A 17,848-nucleotide genomic window follows, 5' to 3' on the forward strand; every position below is an offset into this window, starting at 1 on the left:
GGCAGGAAGCATGTTCCCGCTGATGGATGAGTCCAGAACCAGCGGCCACAGTTTAAGAATAAGGGGTAGGCCATTTAGAACAGAGTTGAGGAAAAACTTTTTCACCCAGAGAGTGGTGGATATGTGGAATGCTCTGCCCTAGAAGGCAGTGGAGGCCAAGTCTCTGGATGCTTTCAAGAAAGAGATGCATAGAGCTCTTGAAGATAGCGAAATCAAAGGTTATGGGGATAAGGCAGGAAGTGGGTACTGATTGTGGATGATCAGCCATGATCACAGTGAATGGCGGTGCTGGCTCGAAGGGCCGAATGGCCTACTCTTGCACCTATTGTCTCTTGTTTGGCTAGTGGCTTCCTCCAGGGAAAGACAGCCTCTGGCCCGGCCAAGTTTGAGAAATCTTGTTTGGGTGCATGCTGCATGATGTGTTCCCCGTTATAAATCAATACCATGAAATAACAAACAGTACACAATATGCAATTAAATGATGGAGCTTTATAACTCTTACTTTGACTATAGGGTTAGTAAAGAAACAAAGAAGAAAAAGATCCCATTCTAATGAAACAGTCTAATGCGCAACGTTGGAGCTCATGGATTTCCTTTTGGTTCGTTCTCCTGAGGCGTTGATTCCCGACCCCATTCTAAGTCCACTCCATCCTGCAGTCTACGACTTCCCTGTTCTGGAATCTTCTCTCTCCATCTTAATTGGTTCGGCACAGCCAAGAAGGGCCAAAAGGCCTGTTTCTGTGCTGTAGTTTTTCTATGGTTTTTTTTTTCTATGGTTTCATCTTCCGCCAAACAAAAAAACATGAATCTCTTCTCCCAGCCCCACAAGAAAGAAAGAACATGCCTCTCATTGGATGGCACACATTTCAAAGCCCCCCGTTATCTCTAGTCATAACCCAAACATTGCTGCTACAGAGAAACCATTACATTAGCAGTGGAACATTACAGAGCGTTACACTGACTCCATTGGCAAACAAGACTTCCTCTATGTTTCCCTGCATGTTTTTGTACTGATCCATGCTGCTAAGTTGCCATCAAGACTGCTACAGTCTTGTGATCACTGACGAAGAGAGATGATTTTTAAGAGAGTCTTCCAGCAGAACATCTAATGATTATTTGTACAGCAGAGCCCTCTAGTTCAGCTATACAAATTGAGTCTAAATTTTATGGAGAAATACTACACATCAGCTTGATATATGCTTTAAGTTATGATAATGCGTGTAAACACTACATGCTACTTTCCCTTGTCCAGATGTTTCTTTTCAAAAAAACACACCTGAGTAGCTTGTTTTCGATATTCTTGAATGTGCTCAGAATTGAGTTTCCTTTATGTATTAAGATTTTCACTCTTTTTCCTTTGTTTGCTGATTGGTACAGTCAATCAACAGACCGCATATGAAATAGACATTGAATTAAACAGACTTGAAAATGGATTTTCGCTTGACTCACTGAAATTGATCCGAGATAATGTAACCTATCCATTTTCAATATACATTCAAAGTGGTAGCAACATCAGTATTACCAGGATCACTCCTACAACTGGTGAGTATTGATAAAATATATGAACAATCTTGAACAAAATATGACTTTGACAAATCTGTTTTATGTCTCCTCAAAATTAACATTACATCATATGTAATGTAATAACATCAAAACTGATGTTGCTGGGAAAATCTGAGTGTTATTTTGGATAAAAATTGAAGCAAATACACAAGGATTTTAGTGTTAATAAGGATGTAGCACAAAATGTTTGCACTAACTGCAGAAATATAAACAATTCTTGTGGTGACTGAGTGGTGTACATGGGGCCCTAGCGGCCAGGTTCACTGTAGGTGTAGGGAGCCATGTTTGGAATTTAGCCGCATGGCTCAGGGAATGACTGAAAAGGAAATTACTGTCAGCTGCAGCTCTAGAAGTTTTGTTGGATGATGTCCAGAAGAGGAGGAATGATCTGTGTTTTATATTTACAGGGAGAAGACTTCCACCTTTCCCAACTGTAATTCTCTCCCAATGGTTGCTACTGGTGTTCCTTCTCACCCCTGTGCTTTTCCATTTCTTATCCAGGCCTAGTGGGCGTCTGGCAACATTCAAAACACAGCACTACTTCTGAAAGATATGAGTACAAAAACAGTTCAGCCATGTGAAATAGTGTGGGGCTTGCACTTTTGGGTGAAACTTCAGGGAACTTACCACATAAGGGACGGGAGTACAAGGAAGATAGACAGCCCTTCACGCCTTTGTCAATATTAATAAGAACACAACTGCTCTTTTCCTTTTGACTCTGTAACTTTCCCTTAAAATCATATAGTGATTGAGTCATACAGCATAAAAATTTGTCCATGTTTCACCATGTTCTCTCATTCTATTTGTTGTCCATTTTCACTTCCCTTCTTTCTCCTACTTCGATTCCCCACTTTTCCGGAAAGGACAGACAAGCCGATGATTGAGTACAAATGCAGACAGAGCAAAGAGTTAAATTTCGCAGTGGCAAAATTCAGAAGCGGAAGGAATGCAGCGCTGAAGGTGCTGTACTTACATGCATGTGGCATTCAGAATAAGGTGGATGAACTCGTGGTGCAATCAGATTGGTCGGTATGACATTGTGGGCATCTCTGAGTTGTGGCTGAAAGAAGAAATAGTTGGGAGCTTAACATCAAAGGATATATTTTGTATTGAAAGGATAGGCAGGAAGGCATAGGTGGTGGTGTGGCGCTGCTGGTCAGGGATAGATTTACATCTTTAGAAAGGGGTGACATAGGGTCAGAGAATGTTGATATTCTGTGGGTGGAATCAAGAAACTGCAAGGGTAAAAAAACCATTATAAGAATCATATATAGGCCTCCAAATGGTAACCAAGATGTGTTAAGATTGCAAAGCATGCTGAAAAAGGCATACAATAAGGGTAATGACACAATTGTAATGGGGGACTTCGATATGCAAGGGGATTGGGAAAATCAGGTTGGTGTCGGATCACAAGAGAGGGAATTTGTTGAATGCCTACACAATGGCTTTTTACAGCAGCTTGTGTTTGAGCCTACTTGAGGAACAGCATTCTTAGATTGGGTGTTGTGTATTAACCCAGATTGTCTTAGGGACTTAATGTAAGGGAATCCCTAAGAGTCAGTGATCATAATATGATAGAATTCATACTGCAGTTTGAGAGGGAGAAGGACCAGTCACTTGTATCAGTATCACAATGAAATAGAGGGAATAACAGAGGCATGAGAGAGGAGCTTGCCCAGGTGGATTGGAGGAGGATACTGGCAGGGATGATGGGAGGGCAGAGATTGCTGAAATTTCCAGGTATAGTTCCCAAACTGAAAGATAAATATGTCCCTCAGAAGAAGAAATTCTCAACTGGCAGGGGTAGGCAACTGAGGCTGACAAGGGAAGTTAAGGACTGCGTAAAAACCAAGGAAAGGGCAAAAAGGTAGCAAAATGAGTGGGAAGTTGGATGATTGGGAAGCTTTTAAAATCCAACAAAAGTCAACCAAAAAAGCTAGAGGAAGGGAAAAGATTAAATATGGAGGCAGACTAGCCAATAATATAAAGCAGGATACCAAAAGTTTTTTCATTTATATAAAGAGAAAAAGGGAGCTGAGAGCTGATATTGAACCACTGGAAAATGATGCTGGTGAGGTAGTGATGGGGGACAAAGAAATGGCAGATGAACTTACTGGCTACTTTGCATCTGTCTTCACTGTGGACGACATCAGCAGTGTACCAGAGGTCCATGAGTGTCAGGGAGCAGGAGTGAGTGCCATTGCAATTACAAAGGAAAAAGTGCTAGGCAAACTCAAAGGTCTTAAGGTGGATAAGTTATCTGAACCAGATGGACTACGTCCCGGAGTCCTGAAAGAGGTTGCTGAAGAGATTATGGATGTATAGCTCGTACTTTCAAGAGTCACTTGATTCTGGCATGGTCCCGGAGGTCTGGAAGATTGCAAATGTCACTCCACTCTTCAAGAAAGGAAGAAGGCCAAAGAAAGGAAATTACAGGCCAGTTGGCCTAGCCTCAGTGGTTGGGGGAGTGTTGAAGTCTATTATTAAGGATGATTTTCCAGGGTATTTGGAGACTAATGATAAAATATGTCAAAATCAGCATGGTTTCTGTAAAGGGAAATCTTGTCTGACAAATCTGTTGGAGCTCTTTGACAGAGTAACTAGTAGGGTGGACAAAGGACATAGAAACATAGAAACATAGAAAATACATAGACCATAAGACCATAAGGCATAGGAGCAGAATAAGGCCATCTGGCCCACCGAGTCTGCTCCGCCATTCAATCATGGCTGATCCTTTTTTAATATCTCTTCCTCAACCCTAGTTCCCGGCCTTCTCCTCGTAACCTTTCATGCCATGTCCAACCAAGGACTTATCAACCTCTGCCTTAAATGCACCCAACGACGTGGCCTCCACAGCGGCATGTAGCAACAAATTCCACATATTCACCACCCTTTGGCTAAAGAAATGTCTCCGCATCTCTGGTTTGAAAGAGCGCCCCCTATCCTGAGGCTTTGACCTCTAGACTTTCCTACCATGGGAAAGATCTTTTCCACATCTACTCTGTCTAGGTCTTTCAACATTTGAAAGGTTTCAATGAGATCCCCCCCTAATCCTACTGAATTCCAGTGAGTACAGACTCAGAGTCATCAAATTTTCCTCGTATGATAACCCTTTCATTCCTGGAATCATTCTTGTGAACCTCCTCTGGACTCTCTCCAATGCCAGCACATCTCTTCAAAGATAAGGAGCCCAAAACTGTTCACAATACTCAAGGTGAGGCCTCACCATTGCTTTATAAAGCCTCAGCATCACAGCCTTGCTCTTGCATTCTAGACTCCCAAGTGCTAACATGGCGTTTGCCTTCCTCACCACCGATTCCACCTGCATGGAGAGGCAGAGGTCATTTAATTGGATTTTCAGAAGGTATTTGATAAGGTGCCACACATGAGGCTGCTTAACAATATAAAATCCAATGGCATTACAGGACTGATACTGGCATGGATAGAGGAATAGCTGACAGGCAGGAGTCAGTGTTTGGGAATAAACAGGGCTTTGTCTGGTTGGCTGCCAAAGACTAGTGGTGTTCCTCAGGAGTCAGTATTCAGACCGTTACTTTTCACATTGTTTGTCGGGAGCACTGGATGCAGTATATCACCCCAGCTGACTCACAGGTGAAGTGTCGCCTCACCTGGAAGGACTGTCTGTTCTCCTGATGTGGCCTTCTATATATTGGCCTCCCGATGTGGCCTTCTATATATTGGCGAGACCCGACGCAGATCGGGAGATCTTTTCGCTGAACACCTATGCTCTGTCCGCCAGAGAAAGCAGGATCTCCCAGAGCCCACACATTTTAATTCCACGTCCCATTCCCATTCTGATATGTCTATCCATGGCCTCCTCTACTATAAGGATGAAGACACACTCGGGTTGGAGGAACAACACCTTATATTCCGTCTGGGTAGCCTCCAACATGATGGCATGAACATTGACTTCTCTAACTTCTGCTAATGCCCCACCTCCCCCTCATACCCCGTCTGTTACTTATTTATTTACATACACACATTCTTTTTCTCTCTCTCTCCTTTTTCTCCCTCTGTCCCTCTCACTTTACCCCTTGCTCATCCTTTGGGTTTCCCCCTCCCCCTTTTCTTTCTCCCTAGGCCTCCTGTCCTATGATCCTCTCATATCCCATTTGCCAATCACCTGTCCAGCTCTTGGCTCCATCCCCCTCCCACTTTCAAATCTCTTACTAGCTCCTCTTTCAGTTAGTTCTGATGAAGGGTCTCAGCCCAAAATGTCGACTGTACCTCTTCTTATAGATGCTGCCTGGCCTGCTGTGTTCATCAGCAACTTTGATGTGTGTTGCTTGAATTTCCAGCATCTGCAGATTTCCTCGTGTTTGTGTCAACTGCCTCTTTGGAGCAGCGCAGTTGTCTTAGTCTATTACAAAAAATGCTCCTCTGCTCAGACAAGGAGGCATGCAGAGGGTGAGAAACATTGACCAGGATTGTTAGAAAGTTCCTGAGGGTCCTTTCTTCTACCACAGCCTGCAGTACGTCCAGTTTGACTCCTATAACGGATCCAGCCTTTCTAATAGGTTTATTGAGCCTGTTGGCATCACCCACATTGATGCCATTGCCCTCGCACACCACCACAGAAAATTTTACTGGTGATAGCAGATTGGTAGAACATATGAAGGAAAGGCTTGCATACTGCAAAGTACCTCACTCTCCTCAGGAAGTAGAAGCAACTCTGGCCCTTTGGAGATTTTTTCTTGTTGCAACTTATACCAGCCTATCTGGAGGTTTCCTGGGTCTCTGAGATCTTCTTCATTTAATAGTGACTGAGAATCATCTATATCATCAGGCTGAGTCTTTTTTTGTGACTTCATGTTTACTTTGAGATGTCTCACTCGCTCCTTCCTGCAACTCAGTTTCTCTTGCATGTGAAACAAGGGAGTGACTCTTTTCAGTAGCATCTTCCTCTGAACTCAACAAACACACGACTTATTGTAATCTTTAACTTAAATAATTCAATAGCTCCATTAAATATCAGAGAATCTATACAATATACAACCCGAAATACTCTCTGCAAACATCTTCGAAACAGAAGAAAAAAACTGCAAAGAATGAATGATAGAAAAAACATAAGAACCCAAAGCCCCTGCCCCACTCCCACACACAAGCAGCAGAAAGCAGTACAGTATCAACCCTTATTCCCCTCCCCCCACTTATTCTAATGTAAAGCATCAACATTCCCAACACACACCAGGCAAGCAAAAGCAAAGCCCCTAAGAGAGATTATGGTCTACATTCCATCAAACACAAACTGTTTACTCCAACATTTCCAGATCCCACAAGCACTCACTCTCACGAACGAGGGAGAGGCAGGTATCACTCCTTCCATAGTGACAGGGGAGACAAGAGTAGCTATTTTGATGTTACAGTCAGTCGGAAGTGTTGATTTTTTTAATTCGAGTTCCCCAACTCGAGAATCAGCAAATCAATTACCTAGTGCAGAGCTCTCCAACAGATATCTTTGATGTTCCAGCTCCCGCTACATTTCAGTGTCACCAAGTTCGGATATGGCCCAAGTGCAGAGTGAGAGACAGTGAAGTGGATTGATAGTTCACAGACTTTAATGCGAACAGACTTAAAAGGGAAAAGAAAACAATAAATGCTAGGCCAAACAGGGCCATTAACTAAAACTCTCAAATGGAAAACGAAGCCTACACTGCGGCTGAAAGGAATAACTAAATATAAAATGAATACCTCTTGTCTTCAGAGTCAATTGACTCAACAGTCCAATTTCTCAGGCAAGGCCGAATGCAAACAGGCAGCGAAGTGTTGTTGTGCTGTGTTCAAGTCTTGACAAGCACTACAATGAAAAGAATGGAGTTATATACTACCACAATGAAATAAGAAGTAGCTGACACGTGAATATTCATGAGCGCAATTGCCGTGTCTGTTGCGCTGTCAAATCCGTGGTTGTGACATTCGGTACACGACACCATTGGAAATTTGTTCCACAGGGCCACGCAGACCCTCAAAGGCACCTGACTTCAGGCTGAACCTGGACATACCAAAATGCGGCCAAACGGCGAGCTCCAGTAACAGTTTTAAACCTTCAGCTGTCACGCAGTCTAACACCTTCAGTAGTCTTCTCTCATGCTCCTCTAGTGTTGATCCAAACACTGTGAGATCATCCAAGTACACAAGTACTTCAAGGAGGTTCATGTCTCCAGCAGTATGCTCCACGACACATTGGAAGGTAGCCAGTGCTCCTGATATGCCCTGAGGCAACCTTTAGAAATGAAAAAAATCCCAGAAGACGAGTGAATGCTGTATTTTCTTTATGAGATTAACTCATTGGTATTTGATAATACCCGCTTCTTAAATCCAACGCACTGAAACATTTGTTTCCACTTACACAACCAGGCCAGAGCATCCTCGAACTGAGGAACTGTATATTGGTCTGGTATTGTAGGTCTGTTCATTGTTCTATAATCAACATATATTTGTATTTTCCCATTCTTTTTCCCTACGTCCACTAGAGGCGACACATAGGGACTCCTCCACTCAGTGATAATTTCAGCTTGCTTAAGTTTCGGCAGGTGCTGCCTGACATCTTCAACCTCTGCTGGTGCTGCGCAGCATGACCTCTCTCGCAAAGGTGTGCCCTCTGCCACTCTGATAGTGTGGTGAGTACTCTTGGGGCAACCAACATCAAACCCATCAGTAGAAAAGAAAGCTTTACATTCCAACATCTTATCAGTTATTCTCTTTTTCCACTCCTCTGGTATTGGTGAGTCATCAAAGTTGAATGACTTCGAAGTCAACTTTCCCGACACAGGAGATTGTTCCTCTTCCTTCTTCTTCACTGGAAAACTAGAAACTACTGCCACAGGAATGAGATGTGCAATCTACACGCCATGTTTGAGGATTATATCTCTTCCTGAGGTATTCCTGACAATCACTGTTATCCTGTTAGAATAGACTTCTGAAGATTTCTGCAGTTCAGGTCTCACTAGCACTCCTGTGTGAAAATGTGACTCTTCTTCCTGATCATCCGGAACATCCACAAAAATGGCTGGGGTGCTGGGCACTCCTGAAAATTTTGGTATTCCAGTCACTCTTGCTCCTATGCTAGGTGTAGTAACTGATTTAGAGTGAGTATACCACACAGATCCTCTTTTATTCTCGTCATCCTACAGAGCAGAAACTTTCACATTCTCAAAACTGTCTCTGAAGACAGGGGGAATATACAGGGCTCTCAGAAAGTTCTCTCCCCTTCTTGCTTTACATGCTCCCATGAGCCTTCTCACAATGGAAGTGTTTGTTCCCACAAGAATGGAAGCTCTACCTTTTATGACCGGATCTGGGCAGACTAACACTAATGTATCAATAGTCTCACCTACTCCAACACCTGTTTCCAAGAACTCCAGTTTCAATGACAAGTAACCATCATAAGGGTACGATCAGCACTATGCCCCCAAATCTCAAGACCATTAATAGGAGTCTGTAGCCTGGGAAAAGTACACACTCAGGACAACAAATACTTTTTCGGGTTTTAATTCCTTTATCTGTCTTAGATGTTTAAGTGCCAGAAGAGGGTTGCAAAACAAAACAAACAAATTTACAACCAGATCTTGCCGTTACAATCTCAGTTTAACTTTCGATCCACTTTCTTTGTGTATGGACAAAATTGCGTATGCAGTATAAAAAATACCAGAACTCATATGGTAGCGGCAATTCTACTTTGATGGTGAGGAACTTTGCATAAGCCACGCGATCCAGCATTGATGCCTTTACTCGTGAAAATCTTTCCTCACCATGCCCAGTCTCGGGGAGGAACTCAATTCCAATGCCCCATCAGCGTCTTCAGCAGAAGACAAAATGGTCTCCTCACTATCCCGCGCATGCATAATGACATCACCATCTCCCTTGAAGGCACAGACAACTATTTTAGCATTACCCGGATGGATGCCCAAGTACACTTTTAATGATACTGAATAAGATCTGACGGTCACCCGGTTACATTCTCCCCTGCATTCAAGTAATCGTCCTCGATTACTTGCTCACTACAAGGGTACTTTAACCTCCTTAACTGCTTCTCTGAAGAGAACTGAACTGAGACTAGCCAGTATCTCAGACACTGCTGACGGAACTATGGAGACCTCATCAAGGACTGACCTTGGTTCGCAATGTGGGTTAGGGTGCTGTCCAGCATTTACTCGTTTACTCCTGTGGGGTGCTGCTATGAGAGGGCTACCGACCTCTGCCCCTGCATTAGCTGTTGTCGGCTCCCCCGTCTCGGTTCCAGAAGGTGTCATGTTTTCGGAAGATAAATGATGTTGAAAGTTTAAGCAAATCCGCTGATAGAAAGGTTGTGAGTGGTGGTAAAATTCTTCTGAGGTGTATATATTTCAATGCTAGGGGTATTGTGGGGAAGGCGGATGAGTTGAGGGCGTGGATTGACACGTGGAATTATGATGTTATAGCAATTAGTGAAACTTGGCTACAGGAGGGGCAGGACTGGCAGCTTAACATTCCAGGGTTCTGATTTTTCAGATGTGATCGAGGCAGAGGAATGAAAGGTGGGGGAGTAGCATTGCTTGTTAGGGAAAATATTACAGCAGTGCTCAGGCAGGACAGATTAGAGGGCTTGTCTACTGAGTCCTTATGGGTGGAGCTGAGAAACAGGAAAGGTATGGCCACATTAGTGGGATTGTATTACAGACCACCCAATAGTCAACGAGACTTGGAAGAGCAAATCTGCAGAGAGATAGCCGGCAACTGCAGGAAACATAAAGTTGTGGTGGTAGGGGATTTTAATTTTCCACACATTGATTGGGACTCCCATACTGTAAGGGGTCGAGATGGTTTAGAGTTTGTAAAATGTGTTCAGGAAAGTTTTCTAAATCAATATATAGAGGGACCAACTAGAGGGGATGCAATATTGGATCTCCTGTTAGGAAACGAGTTAGGGCAAGTGACGGAAGTCTGTGTAGGGGAGCACTTTGGTTTCAGTGATCATAACACCATTAGTTTCAATTTGATCATGGTCAAGGATAGATCTGGTCCTAGGGTTGAGGTTCTGAACTGGAAGAAGGCCAAATTTGAAGAAATGAGAAAGGATCTAAAAAGCGTGGATTGGGACAGGTTGTTCTCTGGCAAAGATGTGATTGGTAGGTGAGAAGCCTTCAAAGGGGAAATTTTGAGAGTGCAGAGTTTGTATGTTCCTGTCAGGATTAAAGGCAAATTGAATAGGAATAAGGAACCTTGGTTCTCAAGGGATATTGCAACTCTGATAAAGAAGAAGAGGGAGTTGTATGAAATGTATAGGAAACAGGGAGTAAGTCAGGTGCTTGAGGAGTATAAGAAGTGCAAGAAAATACTTAAGAAAGTAATCAGGAGGGCTAAAAGAAGACACGAGGTTGCCTTAGCAGTCAAAGTGAAGGATAATCCAAAGCGCTTTTACAAGTATATTAAGAGCAAAAGGAATGTAAGGGATAAAATTGGTCCTCTTGAAGATCAGAGTGGTCGGCTATGTGCGGAACCAAAGGAAATGGGGGAGATCTTAAATAGGTTTTTTGCGTCTGTATTTACTAAGGAAACTGGCATGAAGTCTATGGAATTGAGGGAATCAAGCAGTGAGATCATGGAAACTGTACAGATCGAAAAGGAGGAGGTCCTCGCTGTCTTGAGGAAAACTAGAGTGGATAAATCCCCCGGGACCTGACAGAGTGTTCCCTCGGACCTTGAAGGAGACTAGTGTTGAAATTGCGGGGGCCCTGGCAGAAATATTTAAAATGTCGCTGTCTACGGGTGAAGTGCCGGAGGATTCGAGAATGGCTCATGTTGTTCCATTGTTTAAAAAAGGATCGAAAAGTAATCCGGGAAATTATAGGCCGGTGAGTTTAACATCGGTAGTAGGTAAGTTATTGGAGGGAGTACTAAGAGACAGAATCTACAAGCATTTGGATAGACAGGGACTTACCAGGGAGAGTCAACATGGTTTTGTGCGTGGTAGGTCATGTTTGACCAATCTATTGGAGTTTTTCGAGGAGGTTACCAGGAAAGTGGATGAAGGGAAGGCAGTGGATATTGTCTACATGGATTTCAGTAAGACCTTTGACAAGGTCCCGCATGGGAGGTTAGTTAGGAAAATTCAGTTGCTAGGTATACATGGAGAGGTGGTAAATTGGATTAGACGTTGGCTCAATGGAAGAAGCCAAAGAGTGGTGATAGAGAATCGCTTCTCTGAGTGGAGGCCTGTGACTAGTGGTGTGCCATAGGGATCAGTGCTGGGTCCATTGTTATTTGTCATCTATATCAATGATCTGGATGATAATGTGGTAAATTGGATCAGCAAATTTGCTGATGATACAAAGATTGGAGGTGTAGTAGACAGTGAGGAAGGTTTTCAGAGCCTGCAGGGGGACTTGGACCAGCTGGAAAAATGGGCTGAAAAATGACAAATGGAGCTTAATACAGACAAGTGTGAGGTATTGCACGTTGGAAGGACAAACCAAGGTAGAACATACAGGGTTAATGGTAAGGCACTGAGGAGTGCAGTGGAACAGAAGGATCTGGGAATACAGATACAAAATTCCCTAAAAGTGTCATCACAGGTAGATAGGGTCGTAAAGAGAGCTTTTGGTACATTGGCCTTTATTAATCGAATTATTGAGTATAAGAGCTGGAATGTTATGATGAGGTTGTATAAGGCATTGGTGAGGCTGAATCTGGAGTATTGTGTTCAGTTTTGGTCACCAAATTACAGGAAGGATATAAATAAGGTTGAAAGAGTGCAGAGAAGGTTTACAAGGGTGTTGCCAGGACTTGAGAAACTCGGTTACAGAGAAAGGTTGAATAGGTTAGGACTTTATTCCCTGGAGCGTAGAAGAATGAGGGGTGATTTGATAGAGGTATATAAAATTATGATGGGTATAGATAGAGTGAATGCAAGCAGGCTTTTTCCACTGAGGCAAGGGGGAAAAAAAAACAGAGGACATGGGTTAAGGGTGAGGGGGGAAAAGTTTAAAGGGAACATTAGGGGGGGCTTCTTCACACAGAGAGTGGTGGGAGTATGGAATGAGCTGCCAGATGAGGTGGTAAATGCGGGTTCTTTTTTAACATTTAAGAATAAATTGGACAGATACATGGATGGGAGGTGTATGGAGGGATATGGTCTGTGTGCAGGTCAGTGGGACTAGGCAGAAAATGGTTCGGCACAGCCAAGAAGGGCCAAAAGGCCTGTTTCTGTGCTGTAGTTTCTCTGGTTTCTATGGTAATATGCTGTCTAGGCTAGGGTCAAGACTCTGTACACCTTGTTCTGACATATCTTCTACCACTGTCACACCATTTTCTGGATCCTCAGAATCTGATTCATGCCCCAGGGCTGAGCTGGCCTGAGTTACTGGAGTTTGCAGTCTCCTTCGGGTAGCTGGAGTGGGATGGTTCTCACAGGGCCTGATGTCTACCCTATTCACCCTCTTGCTATGCCCACCCTCCTAAGGTTCCACCGTGTAGGTGTTGCCCAGTACCTCTACCACCCTGTAGACAGTTGAGTTCCAAGCATCCTGGATCTTATTACGGCCTAATGGTCTGTTCCTCAGGTAAACCAGCCCATCTACATCCACTTTGGGACAGTACACTTCTTTCTCCTGCCAGGCAATGCGTTCTGCTGCCTTCTGTTCAGAGCATTCTTTTGCTCTGTCATGCGCATCCCTCAGTCGGCTCTGGTGTACAGCTAGCCACTCATGTTTCCGGTCCACAGTCTGTTCTTGCCCCAGCAGAGCATCCACGGGCAAGTGGGGATCCACCCCAAACAACAGAGAGTAAGGTGAATACTCGGTGGTTGCGTGAGGTGTCACATTATATGCATTCACCAACTCGGGTAGATGTTCTGGCCATCTGCGCTTCTTTTCGAGAGGCAACGTACGCAACAAATCATGCATCGTCCCGTTGAAACGCTCGCATTGCGCGTTGCCAGTAGGATGATGAGGTGTGGAATGGCTTTTCTTTACCCCGTATAGTTTGCAAAGCTCCGCTATGACCTCACTTTCGAAGTTAACGGTCCTGGTCAGAATGCAACCTCTCAGGGACACCGTACTTCATGAACCATTCCCTCAAGAGCACCCTTGCTGTGGTATCCGCCTTTTGATCCCGAGTCAGAAATGCTTGGGTGAATTTAGTGAAAACGTCTGTGACCACTGAGACATTCTCACGCCCATCAGTTGCCGGCTCCAACACAGTGAAATCTACAGCTACAACTTCAAACGGCCTAGAAGCCAGAAATGACTTCATGGGGGGGCGGGGGGGGGCGGGGGGGGGGGCGGATGGATCCTAGGCTGCGGCATCTTAGCTAGTACACAACATGGATAATTTTTGATCCACCGCGCCACATCCTCGTGTACACCCACCCAAAAACATTGGCTTCTCAACAACCGCAGAGTACGTTCTATGCCCTGATGGCCCATAGAGTCATGTACATACTCTAACACTTTGATCCTCAAGCTGTTAGGTATCAGAAGCTGGTAACACTCCCCACGCTTCTCATTCTCAACTACTCTCTGTGTGAAGAAGTTTTTCCTCATCTCGGTCCTAAAAGGCTTCCCCTTTATCCTCAAACTGTGACCCCTTGTTCTGGACTTCCCCAACATCGGGAACAATCTTCCTGCATCTAGCCTGTCCAATCCCTTCAGGAGTTTATATGTTTCAATAAGATCCCCCCTCAATCTTCTAAATGCCAGAGAGTATAAGCCTAGTCGATTCAGTCTTTCATCATATGAAAGTCCTGCCATCCCAGGAATCAATCTGGTGAACCTTCTTTGTACTCCCTCTATGGCAAGAATGTCTTTCCTCAGATTAGGGGACCAAAACTGCACACAGTACTCCAGGTGTGGTCTCACCAAGGCCTTGTACAACTGCAGTAGTACCTCCCTGCTCCTGTACTCAAATCCTCTTGCTATGAATGCCAGCATACCATTCGCCTTTTTCACCGCCTGCTGTACCTGCATGTCCACTTTCAATGACTGGTGTATAATGACACCCAGGTCTTGTTGCACCTCCCCTTTTCCTAATTGGCCACCATTCAGATAATAATCTGTTTTCCTGTTTTTGCCACCAAAGTGGATAACCTCACATTTATCCACATTAAATTGCATCTGCCATGAATTTGCCCACTCACCTAACCTATCCAAGTCACCCTGCATCCTCTTAGCATCCTCCTCACAGCTAACACTGCTGCCCAGCTTCATGTCATCGCAAACTTGGAGATGTTGCATTTAATTCCCTCATCTAAGTCATTAATATATGTTGTAAACAACTGGGGTCTCAGCACTGAACCTTGCGGTACCCCACTAGTCACTGCCTGCCATTCTGAAAAGGTCCCGTTTATTCCCACTCTTTGCTTCCTGTCTGCCAACCAATTCTCTATCCACATCAATACCTTACCCCCAATACCGTGTGCTTTAAGTTTGCACACTAATCTCTTGTGTGGGACCTTGTCAAAAGCCTTTTGAAAATCCAAATATACCACATCCACTGGTTCTCCCCTATCCACTCTACTAGTTACATCCTCAAAAAATTCTATTAGATTCGTCAGACATGATTTTCCTTTCACAAATCCATGCTGACTTTGTCCAATGATTTCACTGCTTTCCAAATGTGCTGTTATCATATCTTTGATAACTGACTCAAGCATTTTCCCCACCACCGATGTTAGGCTAACCTGTCTATAATTCCCTGGTTTCTCTCTCCCTCCTTTTTTAAAAAGCGGGGTTACATTCGCCACCCTCCAATCCTCAGAATCTAAAGAGTTTTTCTTATAAATAATCAGGTCTAGGGTAAATATGATTCAGGTAAATATGATTCAGGTAAGCACAAATATGATACAAAAACACAGTAATTTGAATGTTTCTTTAAGGGATAAAGTAAGGCTATGACTTGTAAAAATACGCACACCCATACAAATTTACTGTTCCCCAGGAGCCAGTAAGTTAACTTGCACCATTATAAACTTAGGTTGAAATTTGTATTGACAAAATATTTTAAACTAGAACACACAACATAAAGAAAAGGGCCCATCACTTCTATATCAGCTTATATCATACACTTAATTACTGGAGCTCATTGTTGCATAACTAATCCAAAGTTTGCTTCAAACAACACACATAAAAGTTGCTGGTGAACGCAGCAGGTCGGGCAGCATCTCTAGGAAGAGGTACAGTCAAAGTTTCGGGCCGAGACCCTTCGTCAGAACCAAAGTTTGCTTCAGTGTTTACTCACTGTACTGAAACAGTTCTGCACTGAAAAACCCATCCAAGTGAAACATAAATAAATATCCACACAGTGTCCAAGAAAAAGGAGTCAAACTTTCTCCAAGGTTGTATGCTAACCAGCTAACAAAAAGTTATCTGCACATTCTCTGTGACACTTAAAGTCTGCATGAGGATTTTCAAACATTACTATCTGTCCTTCGAGATGGGTTCTATGAGCATTTCACCATGTTCTTCTCTTACATTTGTTGTCCATTTCCATTTTCCTTGTCTCTCCTCCTTTGATTCCCCACATTCTCAAGAAAATGGCTACCTCGATCTTTTCCCGTGCTCCCTCGAAAAAAAAATCCTATTGGCTAATTCAAGAAGCCTACTTAATCAACTGAATTTTTAATTTAAACAGAAGAAATGAAATACTTAAAATTACACTTATTGCATTATGAGAAAATCTGCAAAAAAATAAAATTGCCAACAGCAAATTGTATTAATAAAATAACGTATGGTCTTAAACCAGGGGTATTACATGAGCATTTGGAAAACCATGGCCTAGTTATAGACAGTCAGCATGGCTTTGTGTGAGGCAAGTTGTGTCTTACTGACAAGATTGATTTTTTGAGAAGGTGATGAAGGTGATTGATGAAGATGGAGCCATGCATATTGTCTACCTGGATGTTGGTAAGGCATTTGACAAGGTCTCTCATGGGCGTTTCATCCAGAAGATTAAGGTACATGGCATTCTCAGCTATTTCAATTCAGAATTGGCTTGCCCATACAAGAAGACAGAGAGTAGTGGCCTATTCTGGCTGGAGTTCTGAGAGTAGTGGTGTTCTGCTGGGATCCCTAATCTTGATGGTGATCTTGAGGCTTTAGCTCTTTGAGGCTTCTGCGAACAGAGGCTTCAGTCAGAGAAATCAAAGAAAAGAAAAGCTCAAGATCGAGATTTTTTTTTCATTCTGTTCTTTATTTCTGCTCAGCTGGGACAGTAGAGATGACAGACAGGATAGCTGAATGCTCCCCTTTGGGGGTGTGGGAAAGCAGGGAGACCCCCAGTGTTCCTGAAATCTGCATCCAGCTGCAGCTTCTAACAACCTGCATTGAGGAGTAGGAGCTGGAACTGGATGAGCTATGGATCTTTCAGGAGGCTGAAGGAGTGATAGACCGGACATATGGAGAGGTAGTTACACCCAAGGTGCAGGACAGGAAACTGGGTGACAGTTAGGAAAGGGAAAGGGGTTAAGGAGCCAATGTAGAGAATCCCTGTGGCTACCCCCTCAACAACAGGTATATCACATAAGATACTGTTGGGGGCGGATGACCTAACAGAGGAAAGATAGTGATCGAGTCTCTGGCACTGAATTTGCCTCTGTGACTCAGAAGGGAAGCGGGAGAAGAGGCATGCTGTGGTGATAGGGGATTCGTTAGTTAAGGGAACGGACAGGAGGTACTGTGGTGAAAACGAGATTCCCGGATGGCATGTCACCTCCTGGGAGCCAGGGCCAGGATTATCTCGGATTGAGTCCTCGGCATTCTTAAGTGGGAGGGTGTACAGCCAGAAGTCGTGGTCAATGTAGGTACCAATGACTTGGGTAGGACAAATGATGAGGCTCTGCAAAGGGAGTTCAGGGAATTAGGTACTAAGTTAAAAGGCAGGATCTCCAGGGTTGTGACTTCAGGATTGCTACCCATGCCACATACTAGTGAGGCCATAACTAGGTAGATTACACAGTTTAATACGTGGCTAAAGAGATGTTGGCGTGTGGCCAAGTGGTTAAGGTGTTCATCTAGTGATCTGAAGGTCGCTAGTTCGAGCCTTGGCTGAGGCAGTGTGTGTGTCCTTGAGCAAGGCACTTAACCACACATTGCTCTGCGATGACACCGGTACCAAGCTATATAGGTCCTAATGCCCTTCGCTTGGACAACATCGGTAGCGTGGAGGGGGGAGACTTGCAGCATGGGCAACTGCTGGTCTTCCATACAACCTTGCCTAGGCCTGCACCCTGGAAACCTTCCAAGGTGCAAATCCATGGTCTCACGAGACTAACGGATGCCTCTCTCTCTCT

General features: G+C 43.9%; 1 protein-coding gene across 3 annotated transcripts in view; it reads left to right on the forward strand.

Moving 5' to 3' along the window:
- The window catches only part of LOC140194086 (adhesion G-protein coupled receptor F1-like), a 218,012-nt gene that overhangs the window by 115,034 nt on the left and 85,130 nt on the right, over nt 1-17,848 (forward strand). For all 3 annotated transcript variants that reach the window (XM_072251506.1, XM_072251505.1, XM_072251507.1), the window contains exon 5: nt 1,378-1,542. In XM_072251506.1, coding sequence (XP_072107607.1) covers nt 1,378-1,542 — 165 coding nt within the window. The remainder of the gene's footprint in view (nt 1-1,377; nt 1,543-17,848) is intronic.

The sequence above is a fragment of the Mobula birostris genome, chromosome 2, assembly GCF_030028105.1.
Source record: "Mobula birostris isolate sMobBir1 chromosome 2, sMobBir1.hap1, whole genome shotgun sequence".
NCBI classification, from domain to species: Eukaryota; Metazoa; Chordata; class Chondrichthyes; order Myliobatiformes; family Myliobatidae; genus Mobula; species Mobula birostris.